Raw genomic sequence first — 21,420 nt, 5'->3', positions numbered from 1 at the left:
GGCCTACATGTGGTGGGAAGGGGGGAGTGATTCACATTTGTCCCAGTTTGGCCTTTTTTGAGTTAAGGGGATATCAAGAGGAAAAAGTCTGGCTCTGCCTACCAAAAATAATGGCTTTTAAGCAATCTTTATACAGAAATTGCGAGCAAACTTCACAAATAATGTTTTTCTTTAAATTTTTAATATACATTTTAGTGTAGGTGAGCACAATAGGATGAAAAAATTATCCTGTTTGCCATCTATAGTTAATCTTTATAATTTTTTTATACAATTTGATATCAGTTGTAAATTTAATCTAGCAGATCTTAAATTAATGAACTTTTCATTTTAATATTGTTCATTTATCAGTCTTCAGCCTTAAAAGGGCAATAAATGAAACTACAAGAACTGTAATGCATTAATCACTTTTTTTATTGCCAATGACATTTACATACACTCCCAAGAGCCTCACTTCTGTTCTTCGATACATTAAACAAATGCTTATGTTTAGGTTAATTCCAAAAGTACTATTTGCACTATAAGTACTAAAGAAAAGGGACTAATTCAATCTATAATTAATCTATTGTATTTCAAATAAACTTCAGAATCAAACTATCATAACTGTAATTTTAATCACTTCATCTGTCGACGTGATGCTGGTGAACTGCAGAACTGGTGCAAACATATCCACATCGCTTTGTTGCTCCATCAGATGCTTTCTTAGTCTCATGTAGCTAGACCTTCAGACTGACGGCTGGAATTCATGGCAGCTTTCATTGGCCAAGGCCCGCCCATGAGGCCGCTTGACTGACATGTCAAACAACCAATCACAGTTTGTCGCTACAATAACAGACCGATGTGTAAAGCTCTGGCTGAGACTAATGCTTTCTTAACTGCTGCTTTCTCACTGCTGTCATTTTTGTTGTGTGTTTATTTTGAGAGGAAACTGCATACAGTAGCACACATTTATATATTTATCGTTTATGTGTGCTGTACTTTCATATATTTCTCACGTAGTTAGCTTAGCAACATGCTCTTTGCAAGCGCTAATGGAAACAATTGTGAGATGAATTTCCCATGCGGTAATGCATTCAGTTATCATTAATGTTTTAGCTCCACTCCGTTTAACACATTTGATCATATTTGCACAGATTTCTCACCACAGTCACAGCAGAACGTGTGAAAAAGTGTAGAGATCCCAAGAAAGCCTTATCATGGCCTACGCAGTAATACACACAAGCACAGAGAAGAGAAGTAAACAAAAAAACATCCTTTCATTAAACCATCAATGCTGAATCAGTGGAAAAGTGATGTGGTCTGTACACTGCCCTAGAGAAGAATTGATGCTGACAGCTGCCTTCTGTCCACCACTGAGTGAGTGAAACGACAAAACCACCAAGAGAGTGAGAGAGCGATATATTTTGCCAAATTACTATTGGGTGTTGAAACGCCTGAAAGAATGAAGACATTGAACCATGTGGTGATTCGGAGAAGGAATGTTTCTTGATGAAGTTTGAATGAGGGTTGAGGGTAAACAGCAAGTGGCTCTTTTCATTGCACAGAACCACTAGTTCAGCACAGATGGCAACCAATAGTTCTCGTAACCACAGGAATCAGTGGGGCTTGACGGGTGATGGGGAGCAAGCAATCTTAAATGCCTCTTCTCAGAAGCTGTTTACATCTGCTGGTGGTGAATGAATTTTTGTAAATAAGGCAAACAGTCACTGAAAGTTTAGAATAAGTACTATGTCAATGGCTACCATCAACTATGGTTACCAACGTTCTTCAAAATATCTACTTTTGTGTTTAGGATAACAAACAAACTCGACTCAAATTGATTTCAACGGCAGCCATATTTGCAATGCCTCTAGGGCACATGCAAGACCAGCTCCTTTCTACTTGAATATGGAAACATTCAAATCTCAAAAACTAATTGCCAAATATTTAAATAACATATTTGGAATCTGATCTCATAAATGTTTTTTCTTAAGCATTAGAAAAAGCATGACTTCACTAATTGGTAAAGTCCGATTGGCTTAGTAGAAAGCAAGACTTATTACAGAATATTGTGCATTGCACTTTCCTCTATTCAAATTAATACCAATTAACTGTTTGTATACACAGCCTTTTAGCATAATACTGCAAAGAATATGAAAAAAAAATGTTTTTAATTAATTAGATTTAGTAATTTTAGCAATAAGCTTTGGTATTATGTTAATTGTAAAAAAAAAAAATTTTTAAATTTCGAATGGATTTCCTTCACTGAGTTCACTGAATTGAATTACCTTCTCCATGGATGATATATGCCAAGGTGATTTATAATTTTGCTTATCATTTGAAACGGACTTTGTGTGGGGAACACATCTATGAGGGCTTACAATGCTGTTTATGTTCCAGCTCACTGGGTTTTGAAATAGATCCTTTGACCAGAACACCAGCTTTGTTGAGTTGTTTCCGTCCCTAGATAATTCATAATTAATTACTCAAAGTCGTTTATTTTTAGTGCTGTATCTTTGCATTGCTGTTCATTTCATGTCCCTACAGAAGAACACTAATTTGTTTCTAAGTGTGTGTGTGTGTGTTTGTGTGTGTGCTGAGACGCATTCAGGAAGGAGGTAGGCGATGTGTTTTTCTGTGACCATTCCCTCTCAGGAACAACATGTGTGACACAGATAAGAAAACAAAATCCAAAGACAAAACACACACGCACACATAATAAGAAACAAATTTAAAACTGAAACTCACATTTATACCTCAACACAAACACACACATGCCAATAAATATACTTAAACTATATTCTATCAAAAAAGATTAAAATCTCACTTGATTTTCCTCTAAACGCCTGAAGATCATACCTACATCATACAAGGAAACCCTCACCACAGATATGTATGGAAGACATGACATGTATGTTCCGCCACTGAATTCTTTTTTCATAGAATTATGAGATATAAACTCGCAATTGTGAGTTATAAAGTCAGAATTACAACATATAAAGTCAGATTTGCGAGATATAAACACTTTATATCTCAAAACTTTTAAAACTTTTTTTCTCAAAATTGCGTGATATAAACTGACAATTGTGTTATAAATTGTGTTGTTAAAACCACATTTTTTTTTTGAAATTGTGTTTATATCTCGCAATTCTGAATTTATTACATGCATTTGCGAGTTTATATCATGGAATTTTGACTTTATCGGACTTGCATGATTATATCTCCCAATTATGACTTTTTAACTCGCAATTGCGAGTTTATATCATGCAATTGACAAAAAAAAGTTACTGAGAAAAAAGGTCGCAATTACCTTTTTTTTTTTATTATTCAGTGGTGGAAAAGGGCTTCCATAAATATGACTGATATATAGCATTGAATAAAAACATAAGGATCTCTTTCATCCTGCTGCCTGTTTGCACAGTTGCACAATCCTGTGTAGTTCCTTATTTTGATGAATTACAGTTCTTCTCTCATGCACTACAACATACACATATGCTCAGTGCACACTACAAGACTAAACCTGGCATTGACTGAAAGACAGATTCTGTTTCTTCCAAAGTACTTGAACAAATTTACCTTGCCTAACCTTGACTGTTATTAAATTTTACACCTCCACTGTACCTGATCATACAGTAGATGTTTCATAAATCTCCCCACATCCTCTTAAAGACATCAACCCACTGCAGTCTTCTTCCAGGCCACCTCACATGGCATGCAGCATTCACCCAGACGAGGTCAGGATAAGGTGGTGCAATAAATACTGCAGAACTTATCTGTCAGTAAGAGGCAGTCAAATGAATTGGACTATAAGTGTGTGTTTGGGAAGGGAGACATAGCAGTATTTACAAAATCCAATCTTCATTTTAAGGCAGACAAGTTTAAAAAGTATATCCAAGTGGAATGCACTGGGAATATTGCTCTCTTCTTTTATAATAGAAATTACTTAGTGGACTAAGCCAAATCTTAACAGAAATACAATCTGAGAATGGTGTCTGGGCCGGATTAAAGTATTGTGGTGCCCCCTGACGCTTCGCTCCAAGTTTTATTGTTTGACTAGCGCCTCAGAGGATTGTGTTACTTGGCTTAAAGTTTGATTTATGAAATCTGTTCAGCACTGTCAGGAAACAATATCAGCATAAGCCAGAAAGACAGTAAAGGCAGCATCCTTTCTTCCTGAACTACTGCTTAAGGGTGCTATATATGTTTTTCTCCAGATATTATCATATTTCTGCTGCACATGAACGCAATAAAGGTTCAGAAAATAGATCTGTGGCTTGATATCATAGAAGAACTTCAAAAGATGGTGTTGGAGAACTCTTTTAAGGTCTGTGTTTCTTTAGATATCTATATATGTGCCTGTGCTTCAAAAAAAAAAAAAAAATACTGCAAGATGCATCTCTAATCCAGTGAATGTACAGATTTACTACAAATTCTAGATATTGTCAAAGTGGATTAAAATGAAAATTTAAATCATTTAAACTGTTCCTGGTGAATTTAGGCAACACAACATTATAATGTACAGTAGTGTTGTCAAAAGTACATTCAGTACCAATCACTTTTTAGCCTTTTAGATTAGGGAACATATGTTCACTATTAACTATTAAGAGTTTTAATTCAATAAACTCCTAATCTGTATCTTATTAGTAGTAATATTACTAATACTACTAATAGTAGTTTTTAGGTATAGGGTAAGTATTTTATAAACAGTCAATATACTAGTTTTATGCATGCTAATAAACAACTGGTTAATAGTGCGATTGGTCTTTAAAATAAAGTATTACCTAATTTTCCATGGTCTTTTATATATGTGTGTGTGTGTGTGTGTGTGTGTGTGTGTGTGTGTGTGTGTGTGTGTTTGTGTGTGTGTAAAAAACAACAGCTACTCGAATAAAAAAAAAGGAAAAGTGGGATGAGTGGGACTTGATTTTGTCCATCAGAAATTGATTGGATCGATTGTTGTCATTTGCTATTGCTATTGACAGGCCGTCCCAGTGAACAACACATCAGAGAAAAGAGGGAGGGGACATTTTTGAATAAAATATTACAAGGCCACATGCATTTTTAATAAAATGATTTGCACAGACAAATAACAGATACATATTCCATTTTAAAGTAAGAATTGTCCATTTAGATTTTTGGTGACTTTAACAAACCTTCATTTTTACAAGTGTGGAAAGAAGTAGCTCATGTACTTCAGGCCCTGGTTGTAAATCTCGTGATCTTATGGTTCTGAATAGGCCTGAAATACAGCTTTGAGCTTTTTAATTGCATTTTGTTTACTTTCTTAACTTCAGCAAATCACCATGATTTTCAATAAAATCTTGAATCCAGACATGACCCTGTCCATGGTACTGATTCTGAGCAGGTAAAAAAGCCAGCAACCTTCTGTCGCCCTGTTACTGAAGCCTGCATAAGTAATTCATCCGCAAAGCAACAGAAGATGTAGACTGCGGTCTAAAGAGTGTGCTTTAAACAGCTTCCTGATGCACACAATTAATAGCTTTATCAACTCAGCATCGATCTGTCGGCAAAAGTAGCATGTTCGTTACAGGGAGCACTCAAACCCTTAATATCATCAGACAAAAGAAAACAAAATATACAGCAGAAATCCACAGAATTTCCAAATAGCATCCATATTAAGAATAAAAATTCAGATTGAATGAGCACTGGTTGAAGTCCTTGACATTCACTGATGGCCTGGAGTTGTGTGGATTACTTGTGGATCATATTTTTATCAGCTGTTTGGACAACACCCATTCACTGCACAGGATCCATCGGTGAGCAAATGATGTTATGCTCAACTTTTGTTTTGATAAAGAAACAAACTCATCTACGTATATCCGGGATGCCCTGTGGGTAAGAAAAATGTCTCAGCGAATCTTATTTTTATCTCAATTAATTCTTATGAGACCTTCATCAGACACTTCACATAAGTGCTGTTTGTCCAACACAAACACTTATAACCATTCTTGTGTGCAAGGGGTATTTATTTGCTAATCATCTTAAAAAGCAAAACTTCAAAGCGAACTGGAATCAGAGAGAGTCTGGGATTAAACAAAACCCTCATAAACTTACAGAAAACGGTAGTAAAAAGTCACAACCACAGGCAGGCCTTGAAGTATTGTGCAATCATCCTCTAACAGTGTCTGAGGATTGTGTTGTTGTGGCCAGGGAACAGTAAAGCCCAGTTCACAGACAGTTCCAGGTCAACCACATCCGTGATGCATGTGACTTTAGGACACATGAATAGAGCCTGGCCTTGAGAGATCTGCATGGTAAATAACCATCACTATGCAGCATAGCTACAAAATCTGACAAAAGCATGAAGTCTTAACCTAACAGACCCCTTTAGAATGCTTTGATGTGGTTCTTTCCTAGTCATCCATAAACCATCTTAGCACAACAACCCAAAACAACGGGATGGGTATAGAAAGGAATGTAAAGCTCTGGTTCTGATTTCAATTCAACATAACAATTATGTTCTATAATCTTTTTTTTTTCTTTTCTTTTTTGTTGGATAAATAACAGTTTTACTATATAACTCATTGACTATAATATAATTGGACTGATTCTATACTACCATTCAAAAGTCTCTAATACTCACTGCATTTATTTTCTAAAATATTATAATTATATTAATATTCTATTCACAAACTGAAAACATGTTTTTAGAATTATTTTTTCATACTAATGACTTAAGGTTCAGAGAACAAATCACTTCAATTCAGTGAGGGAGTCATTCATTACAGTGAATCAATCTGAAGACTAAAGATTGATTTGGTTGAATCTTTTTGACTAATTCTTAAAAATCTGCTTATAGTTAGCCTAATTTGAAAATGAATCAGATAAGAGCCTTTCCATCTTTTTAAGAAATTCCAGAACACGATGATTTAGATTTTTTACTGTTTTACATCTTTTTTTTTGAAGATGGAAGCAGTTCTTATCCGATTCCCAACCCCATACATTTCACTAATACAGTCCTAACCTTAAAACAGCACTTGACATTCAAACTGCTGTAATGTGATGAAGCAGACTGCCCTGTGCCATTATAATCCAAATGACTTTGCCACATTCTTGTGTACGTCCAAGATTCTGAGGGTGGGAGTGTGATTAGTCTCCTGTCACACGCCACACCATCCATTGCCACTGAAACATTGATTCTCAATCCCATTACTTGGCCAGTCAGAGTAACAGATTGCTGCTGACTTCAGCCTGTTATAGGGCATGTATATCACCCAGGCAGCCTACAGTCAGTCACCCTAAATATGTCCTCATAAAGCGAGAGGGTATTTTTACAGGCTTAGGCAATGGCCTTCCTGCACTACTATCATCTCAAACCAGGGAATGTTCTGAATCAAACATGGAAACTCATATCCTCATTTCATCTTTATTCTATAAAGGTTTCTTTATTAACATCAGTGTCTCAATCCATTGCACAAAACGCTCTTTAGAGTGGAAAAACGTTCTTTAAATCATTCCAATGTTCTTTAAAGAACTGTCCACTGAAACGTTCTTTGGGGAACCTAAAATGCTTTTAAGCCTTAATTTTAAGAGTATTCAGCTTGATCTGATTTTCTGTCATTGCACACACAAGACAAATGAGGGAAGTTATGGCTAGTGGAAGTTCCCTTGGAAAGCAGGAATGCAAGAGTACAATTGAATCAAGCACAGGACTGTGCACCGGTCAAGACATCTTTTCAGCTATAATTCCTTGGTCGTGATTGGGAGTGTCCATGGCCCTCATATTGCTCAATCTAATTACAGCAGTGGGCTTTACATAATAGTTTGTTACGGCTTCCCAATCAGTGAGCCATTCAAACGCTGATCTGCATGCGAAGGGCATATCTAGGGTGCCTGGTAAAAACACAGACAGATAAAACCAAGAGCGATGGAGAAGAAGCTGACCCCCTCCGCACCCCAGATTCAGAGGCAGCTGAACAGAAGCTGATTCATTAGTATGCTGCTCATCACCTCGGCCAGGGATGCTTTTGGCTCTGTTTACAGCACTACCTATTTCTTTCTTCACCTATGTCACCGTAATTAATGCCGCTCAGCTTTCTAAAGTCTATGCATGCATGCTGGTGCATTACATGCTGTATACTTTGCTCTTTATGAAATGTGTGAGAGACTGCAGACATGCAGCCTCTCTTACCAGGCTGCAGGGCATGCATGAAGAGTGAGCTTGATGCCATGAGAGAGGGAGTGTATGTGAATCTCAGTGTCAAAAGTCGGCCTCCAACCACAAAGCACGGTCTGCCCTCACGGCCACTGACTGAGACACCACAGGCTGCCGACTTCTCGAGGAAGTAAACAGCAGTGCTCACTCAGATATGTCAAACACACAGACGTTGTGCAACGAAACTGCCTTGGGAACACAGGACACACAAAAAGAGGAACACAACAGTTCTGGCTGACTAATGCCAAGTCAGCTCCGTTTGACTGCAAATGTGCAAAACACTCTCTCGCTCTGTAATGCATAATGCACGCATGTGCGAGTGAACAGACATGTAGGATGCCTTTTGATAAATGCATTATTCACAAACAAATGAATACATATTTTATCATATTTTTCTACATTTATTTGCATTACAATGTTTACAAATACTGATTAAAGCAATACACAAATATGTAGCAATGTCAACACATTATTAACAATAATTAAATGTTTGCAAAACATACATTTAGGCCTTTATTGTGTATTGTTTTGTGTATTGTACATTTAAGCGGCTGTTTCAAAATGACAAATATAACGTCTAAATGGTTTAATCTCATTGGTAGCATGTACATCAGCAACAGAATTTCATGTTTTTACTCACCTGGGTCGAAATGCGAACTGAAGGCAAAACTGGGATTAAATAAAACCGAGGACATGACCGCGATAAATACCAACGCTTTCATCCTCCTCATAAGGCTTCTGATTTACTGAAGGACACAGCGATTGTTCATTAAACAAGAAAAAAAATCGCTTCATAAAAGAAAATTAGGCATGAGGGTGCTCCGATGCATCATGAAACAACAGCAGCGCGCGCGTCGCGTCATCTCTGCCTCACTTTAAATGCGTCTGATTAAGAAACAGATGCTGGGAAACATTTCCGCTCGTCTCTGTGCTGTGTCTGACGCGTTTCAGTATAAACAGCACGGCGTCTCCTCGTCCATGGGGCTGTTTACTGAAGGCTCCTCGGGGTAGACCACCTATCAGCGTCGCTTTCTCTCCATGTGAAGGCTATGCACCAAGATTTTGGTGTCTGGCAGCTGTCCAGTATCATTCCTGCAAATGTTGTGCTCTGCCTGCAGCTGTGCCCTTCGGACACACAGTGTTTGATATGTACTAAGAGATCTGGGCAGTTTATTTCGGTGTGTATGATGGAGTGTGTAGAGAGGATTATTAATGCTGCAGCGATAAAAAAAAAAAAAAAAAAAAAACAGTCGGTGCTTAAATTCTGATCCGTCGGAAGTGACTCTTGCCTGTCTGACGGAATGTCTACACTACAGCATAGGTCTTCCCTTTTGAAAATAACACCTTGATCCATCTGATTTGCAGGTCTTAGCTGGTTGAAAATAGTCTCCCTGCCTGACCAACAGAAAAACTGATATCCCTCTACCAGCACAACATATCAGACTGGGAATAAACAAAACATCAATAAATATATTTAGAATGTATTTGCCATCATACTGTTTTTAAGTTGAAAAAAATATAACCTTAAATGTCACATAAGCCAAAACATGACCCATTTTATACCCTTATTCAGATTTGTGAAAGGAAATAACAATACACTATGAGATTTCTCTTATTAATGATGTGAACTAATTGTTATTCATTGAAAGGTTAAAGGATGTGAAGGGCATACAGAAATGTCTAGGGTCTTACAGTGCCCCCATCAGGAAACAGCCTGTAAAGCAGGATCATTTTTTTTTTTTTTTTTTTTTAAACTAAAGGCCCATCTACTGTAAGAATGCAAAATAAATGTTTCTCCTCACAGGTCATTTTGGGGGGTACTTGATTAAGCAACTGCTCATTATGCAACAAAAATGTGCAACTGTTCAGCCGCTTAGACTGGTGATGTGGCACAACAGTTAACTTCTGCCTGAGAACAACACGCGTGCATCGGATTGAAAGGTAAGATTTACAAAACTCTTCTCTTATCTAAGCAGTGGATACTCACAGTCTTTTTAATCAAGTGAATCTATACGGGTTATACTCATGTTACAGGTTATGTTTTTATGTGGCAGGTGACTAAGGGCCAGACCCTAGAGAAACTAGTTACATTTGTAGAAATAGATTTTGAGGTTTTCTCTTTAAAGATATCACCTGTAAGATATGCACCATTTTTATAAATAAAAATCTGGTAATTTGGTAATCTGAATGTTAAGGTCCAGTGTCATTTAATGCTTTGTTTTAGCCGTATAAATCAGCCTGTTCGAAGTCACAGGAATTAGCTTTCTTCCAAATAAAATAATGTTCTTCCACACAAAATAATGTTGTGTGATAGGAGACATGTGACTACAGTATGCCAAAGAAACAGTAACCAGAATTATTATTTATAACCTACCTAACATTATTCACAGACACACTCTGTCAATTTAAATCTAAATTAAGGACCGGACCTCTTTAACCTGGCTTACACATAACACTTAAACACATTTCTAATATTCAAATCCATTAAAAGATTGTTAAGCTGCATTAATTAGGTAAACCGGAACCGGGAACACTTCCCATAACACCCGATGTACTTGCTACATCATTAGAAGAATGGCATCTACGCTAATATTAGTCTGTTTCTTTCTTATTCCGAGGTCAACGTAGCCACCAGATCCAGTCTGTGGTCAGATGGTCACTACAGTCACCCAGATCCAGTACATAAGCATAACTGCTTTCAACTGATAAATTATTGTTTACTATTGTCCTTTTGCATTATTGACCTAATTAATGTTGTACAGCTGCTTTGACACAATCTGTATTGTTAAAAGTGCTATATACATAAAGGAGACTAGACTTGACTTGATCGTCGATTACCAAAAATCAGTGGATAGAGGAGGCAAGGAGATTTGTTTAGACTCATCATTGGCTAGTTTACAATTCAATCATCAAAGTATACCAGATATTTTAATAGAAATACAGCTAACATTATACAGAATGCAAATAATGTTATATGACAATAGTATGTTGGGGGGGTTGCCTACTGGCACTTATTGATATCAAAGGAAATGAAATGGCTGATAAGGCACCAAAGAAGCCACACACACACACAAAAAAAAAAAAAAAACAGTTACATTGATTTACCAGTACATTTAATTACTACAATACTAATTTCTCACAAGAAGAACATACATTTAAACACAAACTGACCACCAAACTTTCAGATGCCATCCTTTTATTTTTATTTATGTGATGGAAATGAATACATGGTATTGTTGGATACATCTATGCTGCCTTCAAAAATCCAGCAGAAGAGGGCATCTCAGGAGACAGGAAGTGTAACATTGGATTGGGATGAGCCTTATGCCTTCCTACCTTAGAATGTAACTCCAAAGGTAACATTCTTCAGCTTTCAGACGCACCCTGTGTGTAGATGTCAGCCAGTTTCTGAGTGCTGGAGAAATCCTTCACGTGAATGAAAGCATCTTTTGGACAAAAAAACTTTTGTATATGTATTGTGGAGCCCCAAGAGCCATTGGCACTGATCTGAGCGTGACTTTTGTAACTTTATTGAACAGCTTTTCTGTCATGTAGTCATAATGAGCGTCTCTCAAATAACAGACAGAACGTATATGTAGTTGATATTTCCTTGTATTGAGCATCACTTTCCAAAAAGAGGCCCAAAGGAATACATATACTATAGCAATGGACACAGTTTAATTATTTTTGATTAATTCTAATGTATATACAAACTAGTCATACAACACACAAAAGTAGTCATAAAGATGGCACTGATCATTAGTTCATCTCTAACAGTTCAGGAATGAACAGGATCAGGAATGAAAAAAACACAATAATAAAACACAAAAACACTTCATATTTAATGTTAGACATATTGATTTGCAAAATACTTTTAAGAAATTATTATACTTTAATGAAAACATTTGCGATTGGTTTATAATATATGTTACTGTACTGTACATGTTTGTGTTGTGTTGTTGTAGCATTTACACTGTTTAGTCCAGCAGATGTCGCCAGCGTAGTTTGGACGATTCAGTTTGCAAAAGCTCATCATGAGAATTCTCTCATCGGGGCGTCACTAGCCTTTCATCAATAATGGGACACATGACCTATAAACATTTGTGGAGAATGAACACATTCAAGATCTGATGATGTAATAATGCACTTAAAGGTATTTTTTTCATGGATGGCATTTCCAAGTTCATTTTCTTGAATAATGGGCATCAAATTTCCAGCCTTTGCAGTGGACTATGCCTTTAGTCAGATCACCAGCAGCCCGAGATTTTCTCAAAGCAATGGAGAAGCTGAGCATTATGGTCAGACTGTAAAAATCTGTAACCTGCTTAACAAAGCGATTGAGGGTTCAGTTTCAATTTACCACCTAAATTGTGTAAGTATATTTCTATAAGATTTCTATAAAAAGGTTCTGAGGAGTCTATACAGATATTCATATGCTAGGTTTAAAAAGTTAAGACAAAGCACACTCGTGTAAGCCTTAAATCGAACTGCAGTAAATAATAATAAATAATAATAATAGGTACAAAAAAACATGTTTTACTCATTGAAATATGCTGAAGTCATAAGTAATACCCCCCCCCCCCCCTATTTTATATTCCCACAAATTAGACATTTTTAAAGATACTGAACTAGAAAACTGTAACAATCATTTCCTGAATTATTTTAAATTTAGAATTTCAACTAGATTAAAAATCTTTTTTTTTTTTAATCTTTGCTAGATTTTTTATCAGAATCATTCTTTTCTGCATTGTATTTCTGACACTATAACATGTTTCTTCTTGTCCACAGTGGCTATTCACATCTTCCTGTAATGTTTACCTATTTTATAAAGTGTACGGTTTAGTCTCATGTGTCCAAATCTTTACCTTAATATTATTATCTCATCTCTTCTGCTTTTTTTCCTGCACATCTCATCTCTCCCACTTTCCTTTATACCATTGACCTTTTCTCTCTTCCTCCCATTGTTTGTGCCACCTTTCCTTCAATCTTTTCATAATTATGCTCTTAATAATGATGCTTACTTAAGTATTCAAGAAGTACACAAGTACAAGACTGAACAAAGTGTTGCAAGTAGTGAAATTATTTCCTTATGAAAATACCTCTTCATGAAGCCAAACACTCAGGAACTTTTTTTTTTTGTAGGTTTCATACTTACAAAATAGATCACAGAAGACTTCTCCGTGGTCTGTTCTGCTCAAGTTTAGAAATCATAGTCTTTTGGCAGACGAGCTTCTTAGTTATATTTCAGTATAAGTTACAAACAAAATACTAATATAAAAAAAACCATAAATAAAAACAAAGAGATATAATTTGCAATTTTCTTTCTATTTTTTTTTTTTTTTTTTTTTTTTTTTTTTACAAAAGATTATATATTGTTGCAAATGAATTTCTACACATTTTTTTTTTTTCAATTATCAACTAATCATATCTCATGGAATCTGTTGCCTAACCTGTCATAACATGAATTTCCTGTATTTCATGACACAAGTTTTGGAAACTATATCTAATAATAATCTAGTTCCTTTTTCTCTAGAGTTTGAACACATTTTTTTATGCATTTTTTCTGTCAAATATATAAATGGCAAATGAGGCTACATAAACCCGTGCACACACATACATCCCTGATATAGATTTATACATATTTTGAACTTTGCACTTTTGTTTTTTCTGAAAGTTTTAAATTTGATTATGTAAATACGTGCATCTGTATTAAAGTCTGTCAGTTTTCTTAACTGAAGGGGCTTCGTTGCAAAGACGCACTTGCAGTCTAACTTCGCATTCATTTTCTATTTCATGGGAATTAAAGAAAACTTTTAGCAGCTTACAAGGCAATGGATAAATATTATCAAGTCCTTAAGGAAACAACAATGACACGTAGCAGACAATCATGAGGACTAATAGAAAACAGTAAATATGGACAATAAATACAGACAAATGTTCAGACAAGGTTCACTGATTTAGGTAACACTTTATTTCAATAGTACACTTCAGACATTCTACTAACAGTAAGTAATTTGCAATTACATGTCAACTAGCAGTTGGAAGAGTATTAGTAGACTGTCTTCTTACTCTTCTAAAATAACCCTTTCTTTGTCAACTTATTGTCAACTTACAGTTTTTTACAATCACTTTGCTACTATATTCAGAACCTTGATGTCATTTTTTTCAAATTCTAGACACAAAACTCAAAACGGTTATCACTTGTAACACAGGCTGTCTAATGTTCAAAACATTGCCTTGCGCATTCACATCTATAAAGAAATCTTGCACTTGCACAATCATTGTTTCAAAACACAATTTACTGTGAAATACCATTGAAACATAACTATAGATCACCCACACACAAGCAACCGATAGTTTCACTGTGTCATTGTTCGTACAATCATTAAATATTGTAGAACAAAATAGGTGATACAGGTTTCATTATGGTACTAGATGTACAGTAAATACATCTCTGTAAAAGTACTGCAGTAGTAGAGAGAATACAGGAGGTGATTACTGTACTTCTACATTGTCATCAACACTGTGTTGTGGATTTGGCCACAGGTTCTCATCTACATCACAATGGATGTTTTCATTAACCAAACATCTTGGAAAAAACCTTCGTGCATGGTGAATCCAGGCCTGACACTGGTCTGCTGTGATGTCATTGCAGGCTGTTGCTGCCGTTGTCTTGGTCCGTGGCCTTGTCCTCTACCACGTTCCCCCACACCTCTCAAACGAGGCCCACCTCTCAGAAGTGGTGCCTGTCCTCTACCATTCCTTTGACCAACACGTCTTCCTCGTCTTCCTCCCATCACTGCTTGACCTCCGTTGTGACCTGGATCACCTGCTGGCTCCATGTTACGTATCACTATGCTCTTGCAATTGGATCCCAATCAACTCTTCACTATAAACTCATTCCACAATGTGCACTCAATCATCAGTAATGAGTTAGCAGAATCGGACAAGCAATTACAAGGGCCTGCATCTATACAGTGCAGTACTGTCAATACTGTAAATAGTCTGAAAAGGTGGTACAGTATTTGGGGCCATAGACACAGTGTCTGATGAAGCATTATGATAAAATATTAGGCTACATCCATGGATATTGTAGTCTAATTGGTTCATGCTCCGGGCTAATTCGTGACAATGAATCTCGTTATCTTGAAACGTTCATGATTTACAGTAAACATGGAAGATTTGTTGTCTGTTTCCATACAACTATGCATTAAGAGTAATGCAACAGTTACTTATCATTTTGAGCAGTTGTATCAACTGATAGTTAGATCATTGTGAGGAAATGAATAGACACTCATTTGAAATGTAATGTGTGAATTGCCTTTTGAAATAGCAGCACTTTGATGTTAAGTTATGTCATATTGAACAGGTGATTTTTGTTGAATGAACAAATGAAAGTTTTATGTGGATTGTATCCAAGCAATTGAGAAAAGGGTTAGAGTTTTGAAAAATGTGCATTTTGATCATTAGTTGTGAGTTTTGTGTCTAGAGTTGTGAAAAATGACATCAAGCTTCTGAAAATAGTAACAAAGTGATTGTAAAAAACTGTATACTAACCCTAACAGTCTACTCTGAGAGTTAGTAGACTTGTAGCTGCAAATTAATGAGAATTAGCTGACATGTAGTTGACATATTGTTAAAGTTACTTATAGTTCGTAGAATGTCTAAAGTGAACTATCGAAATAAAGTGTAACCCTGTTTTAAACTGAATTGAGAATTAAGTAGGTAATATATTATTTATTTGTAAGTACTGAGTGAATTAAATATACAGTTCATATTACTATTATTAACTGAATGTGATATATAGACTATACTTTTAGTGAGTTATAAAATAATCACTTTTTAGAGTGAGGCACAGTGATTTTAAAGTTATTGTTTATATTCAGCTTCTTCATCGATGGAAGGGGCTTAAAGTAGTTTTGGGAAGGATGAGAGGAGTCCTTCCTAATGGAGGTGACGTTCTTCACACACCTTGTGATATGAAAGTCTTCAGTGGCAGAAAGTTTGGCTCCAGTGAAACATTGTGCTGTCTTCACACTGCAGGGTGTTCCTGTCAGATACTGAGCAGGTTTCATAGCAGATGGTGAGACACTGTCAATAACACATCTGCAGAAACATCTTCATCTGCTATCAGTATTATTGCTCATGAGCCTCACAATGTTGTCATCTGCAAACATTACAATGTTATCACTTTGGTGTTTTGCATTGCACTCGTGAATGAGCAGAATGCAAACAACAGTGTTTGTTCAACTAGATTAATGCTGCAGAAGAACTAGATTGAAATTTTACGAAAAACAAAGAAACTCATGAAATACTGAAAAGACTGAACTTATTACAAACCAAGAGCTTTTCTCAGAAATATATATGTAAAAAAAATTTTATCTCAGCCAAAGCAGGGGGCTGGACTGCACTGACAAAACTCTTTCAGTTACTTCAAGCTTTTTCAGCATTAGAGACAGAGAGAGAGAGAGAGAGAGAGTCACAATATTTACCAATTTCCGTCATCGTTTGAAGAGTCGCAAGAACTTTATTATATTGCTCAAGATCAAATCATAAGCCATTTTCTGTCATTATTTTTCTATTTGCAAGTCTTTGACTATGAGGCACATGTATCTGAGTCTGGGTGAGTCACATTTCAGTTCATTTTTAGGATTAGGAATAGAAACAGATGTCTGTAGGGTGAAACTCAAACTGTTCAAAAAAGAGAAACAGTAAAAATGAATGAGAGGAAACTATCACAGATAATAATATCTGAGAGAAAATAAGTGAAAGTCAAACAGGTTTGGATGAGGGTGAGTAAATGATTACAGAATGGTCTTTTTTGGGTAATGTGTAACTAACTTAATTATATTTGATTAATCAGATATTATTGGCAGGGACTCACACATGTTTAGACCCTGGAGAAATAAGAGATAGAATTATTCCTTTCTTTTATAATTCTTTCCATTTTGTCTCCTCAAACTGTTATTCCCAATAAAAAATGGAATTTTAGCCATTATATAGAATAAATCAAATTAATTTTGGCTGCATGTTTTAAGATTAAGATAAATATTTACATTTACATTTACATTTAGTAATCTGGCAGACAATTTTATCCAAAGCAACTTACAAATGAGGACAGTACATTATATAATTATATAATAAATAAAAATAAAATTGATAGAATAGAAAAGAATAGAGTAAGCTAGTGTCAGAGGCCTTTTTAATAATAACATCTTGTAATAAACACATTTGCGTTAAGAACATAATACTATTTTCAGAAGATGCTAGAATAATCTGTACTGTTAAAATATGTTTATATTTTAAAATATTTTTTTTCAGTAAACTCTCTGTAAAGTGATTCATCTTCATCTTTGACTCCTTGTCCTCTTTCATCATATTGGTCTCTGTTTGGGGTCAAGCTGTGCTCCCAACAACAGCACCATCATTTCAAACACAATTTAAATACAGTGACGTCCAGTAGTCTGAGACCACTAGTGAAAATGCTGCTATTTTGCTTTTCTTTTTTGTATTACATTTCTACTTGAACTCTGAAAAGTCAGACTGACTATGTTTTTCTGAATGTCTTTGGTTTGACTTTTGACAATTCCTAAATCTATCTGTGAATCTAACCTGCATTGCAGATTTGCATAAAGAAAATCTCATATTATCAATGTGGTCTGGACTTTTGGATCTGTGCAACAAACTACACCAAAGACACTAAACCTGCAGTAACAGGCTCTTTATTTTCTGCTCATAGTTCTTCTGTTAGCACTGACAGAGAACATCCTGATGAATACAGTCTGCAGATCTGGAGAGAAAATGCGCAGAGGAAAGTGTGAAGGTATGAGTAAACAAGCTAACATATACAGTATGATACTCTGATGTCAGAGCTTAACAGGATTTGACTTGGGTTGTCCATGCCAACATTTATTCACACACACACACACACACACACACACACACACACACACACACACACACACACAAATAATAATCAAGTTTTGTTGATATTGTTTTATATTACTGAATAGCTGGATATTCTATTGTAGATATAGGACACATTCATGAAACAGCACTTATTAATGAATCGTAAATTAAAATCAGGAAAAGGTGCTATGGTTATTCAGACTTTCTCTGTTATTGTTATAGATGAGAATGAGTGTGAGATTCAACCATCCATTTGTGAAAGAAATGCAGCATGCTTCAACACTGCTGGCAGCTACTTCTGTCAATGTCATGAAGGATTCACACCTCCTTCACCTCATAATTTCACACCTGCAGATGGGATTGTATGCCAAGGTAAAGAGAGCTTGATATGATGAATCTCACATGATCTCTGTGCAGCAGAGAAAACATCTGAATCTCTATTCATCTCATTTCAGACATCAATGAATGTTTGGTCGGCAGTGATGATTGTGGTCCTAATACAACATGTAATAATACTGTAGGAGGTTATAATTGCACATGTGCACACTGTAAAAAATTTCTGTAAATTTACAGCATATTAACAGCGTAAATATACAGTACTGAACTGTTTTCTAAAATTACGGTGTCTTACCGTAAATGCACACGTGATCGGTGGGAGAGGGGGAACCAAAGGCTAGCTGACGCATGGAGGAGCATGGTTTCAGTCAAAGTTTTATGGATTTCATCTCAAATTGAGGCTCATTTACAGGTAAGCAGATCAAAGTCTGAATACATTTTTATCTTAAACTGCAGCGTTTTTTTAATGTGGGCACAATATTTTAATTTACCTTTGACAAATCTTGCCAAGACTGTGAACTAGCATGTATGCAATTTTTACAAATTTCTCCTGAAAGTTAAGTGTGTATGTGTGTGTTTGTGAAGGATTTGCATCGTTTTTTTTTCTTTCCTGGTGTAAAATCCTGTAAATGTTAAACTTGTTAATAGTTAAATATAAAATACTTGCGTTCGCTGATTATTTCATTGGATATGAATTGAACATATTCGGCAACGGTAGAAGATGAGCACGTGATCGGTGGGGGAGGGGAGCAACGGTTAGCGTCTGATACCAGAGAAAAGCATCATCAGTCTCAGTGAATAAAACGGATATTATCTCAAATATAAGCTCGATTACAGATTGCAGATAAGGAGGATATGAAGTAAGTGTGTTTTCCTGATTTTCTGAAACACTTATTTGCACAATTATATTTACATTTTGCATTGGCGCCAATCCAGTGTAGTTTAAAATGGAGGATTTGTTTTATTTGCATTAATGTTGCTAAGTTAGGTGCGTATAAAGTTGGTAACTTATATATTATCCTTATATATTGGGAAATCGAAAATAGGCCTGTAAACTTAATTTTACTTAGGAAGCATAAACTCATCGCCTTTTGCATGAGCACTTGACTGGATAGATGGAAAGAGAAGCGTTAACGTTATGGTGAGAAACGTTTGTTTTTTCGGAGTGACACATTAGTCTTTCAATATAAGTCGTATCTAAAACTAGTTAGAGTGTAATCTAAATATATTCTAACTTATTGTTAATAAAGTGGGCTTTGTATGTGAGCACATTTTAATTTTAATTTTGCACTGGATTTATTGGCACAAATCTCTATATCACAGAGGAAACGTTACTTCATTCACTTACATTTTAACTTGTTCCTCAGCCTCAAATACAGTTTTGTGTGTGTGTGTGAGAGAGAGAGAGTATGTGTGTGCGTGTGTGTGAGAAAGAGAGAGAGAGTGTGTGTGTGGTGTGTGTGTGTGTGTGTGAGAGAGAGAGAGTGGGTGTGTGTGTGAGAGAGAGAGAGAGAGTGTGTGTGTGAGAGAGAGAGAGAGAGAGGGAGAGTGTGTGTGTGTGTGAGAGAGAGAGAGAGAGAGAGAGAGTGTGTGTGTGTGTGTGTGTGTGTGTGTGTGTGAGAGAGAGCGTGTGTGTGTGTGTGTGTGTGTGTGTGTGTGTGTGTGTGTGTGTGAGAGAGAGAGTTAGAGAGAGAGGAAGAGGAGAGAGCAGTAGACAGAATATTTTTAAGTGTTTTTAATGAAAAGTTGGAGGATGTCCCAGGATGAGAACAAAGATATGGTACACCTGCTTGTCAAGATTCTAACGTTAATGTCCCACTTCCAGGAACATGAAGATGGACTGGATTCGCATGCAGATGTAAGTATTTAATTTTCTTCTTTCCACTTCACCACATTATATTATGTAATATTATTATTTGTGTATTGTGTGTTCTCTACAGGTTGCAGCATCTGCATCTGAGGTTGAGAAGACACTCAATCTACCTGCCAATCCTCATCTGATTTTTCTGGGTTAGTGTGTCATTGCACATGATGAAGAAGAAACATTTACTGATGGCTGAGATATAAAATTGTTAACATTGCTGTTGTGCACAATTGTTAAAATTGCTTCTTTTTTTTCTTTTTTTTTTGTGAGTTTCCAGTCAACATTTTTGACTGCAGTTGCAACAGTGTTTGCTGTGTACTACATCTTCAACCTGCAGTATCAAGAGGCGGCTTGTTGCACGTTAGAGTTTTTTCAAAGGTAAGTGTTTTCCTTTTTGCGTATGTTTTTATCACTCTCTTAGAATCTGTGGTAACACTTTATAATAAGTATACAGTAGTAAAGTAATAAATTATTTGCAAACTAGTTACCTCAACCTTTCTCCTGTGTTCTACTTGTGTTCTTCCATTTCAGTTTTTTCAGTTCATCATCTGAAACACTGTCAAATGTGGTTTTATTCGCATGCCAGACACGGAGAAAATAGGAGAAAGGCATGTAGATCCACATTAAATCCAAACAAGTCAGAATATATATATATATAGATCGTTTGCAAATGATTATAAGTGCTTTATTACTTTATACTTATTATAAAGTTTTACAAAATTAATCTAAATTCTAAACCAAATTAATTAATCAGAATTTTGAAAAATGGTTATTATACACTTCGGTAATGTGTAATGCAACTTTCCTTAGATGATTCTATGGAATAAACCCAGAAAGAGGCTCAAAGACCTGCTGAGGCAAGGTAGTCTCCAAGAAGAAGGGGAAGGTGGTGAATAAGAAGTCCACTACAGTCAATCCAAAGGTTGCCACGCTACAAAAAAATCGAATGGACTTCAAATTGGACTTCATCTAGGCAAGTGAAGTTACACATACATTGTCATTAAATAAAGTTCTTAATACAACTTATTTCACAGTTTACACACATAGAATATTTCTCACATTTAAACTTGTTTAACAAAAAAAAATCTACATTTAAAAGTAGTCAGTTGAAAAAGACTGATGTGACTCATTTTGGTTACTAACGTTGCGTCCCTGTAGT

At 35.8% G+C, this 21,420-nt stretch overlaps 2 protein-coding genes across 6 annotated transcripts in view; one reads left to right on the top strand and one right to left on the bottom strand.

Annotated features, from left to right (window-relative positions):
* LOC113074072 (serine/threonine-protein kinase LMTK1-like) overlaps positions 1–9,530 on the bottom strand; it is a 47,896-nt gene extending 38,366 nt beyond the window's left edge. Inside the window, exon 1 of one of the 2 annotated variants that reach the window (XM_026246781.1) lies at positions 8,793–9,530. In XM_026246781.1, the coding sequence (XP_026102566.1) occupies positions 8,793–8,883 (91 nt within the window). In that variant the 5' untranslated portion in view covers positions 8,884–9,530. The remainder of the gene's footprint in view (positions 1–8,792) is intronic. The other variant, XM_026246782.1, reaches the window with a different exon arrangement.
* A 519-nt stretch (positions 9,531–10,049) lies between these two features.
* On the top strand, positions 10,050–20,374 carry LOC113074071 (adhesion G protein-coupled receptor L4-like). 4 transcript variants are annotated; one of them, XR_003280589.1, is made up of 6 exons: positions 10,050–10,093; positions 17,892–17,975; positions 18,284–18,433; positions 18,517–18,809; positions 20,223–20,255; positions 20,338–20,374. XR_003280589.1 is itself a non-coding variant. In XM_026246780.1 (5 exons), the coding sequence occupies exons 1-4, from the start codon at positions 16,751–16,753 to the stop codon at positions 18,624–18,626; spliced, it is 369 nt and encodes a 122-aa protein (XP_026102565.1). In that variant the 5' UTR covers positions 16,627–16,750; the 3' UTR covers positions 18,627–18,809; positions 20,223–20,330. The 4 variants fall into 4 exon arrangements, 1 of the variants encoding a protein (XP_026102565.1); XR_003280590.1 differs by lacking the exon at positions 10,050–10,093 and adding an exon at positions 12,365–12,524; XR_003280588.1 differs by lacking the exon at positions 10,050–10,093 and adding an exon at positions 16,629–16,775.
* Positions 20,375–21,420: the final 1,046 nt, after the last annotated feature.

Source organism: Carassius auratus, unplaced genomic scaffold (assembly GCF_003368295.1).
Source record: "Carassius auratus strain Wakin unplaced genomic scaffold, ASM336829v1 scaf_tig00013598, whole genome shotgun sequence".
Classification (NCBI taxonomy): domain Eukaryota; kingdom Metazoa; phylum Chordata; class Actinopteri; order Cypriniformes; family Cyprinidae; genus Carassius; species Carassius auratus.
This window is presented reverse-complemented; position numbering and strand designations above follow the sequence as displayed.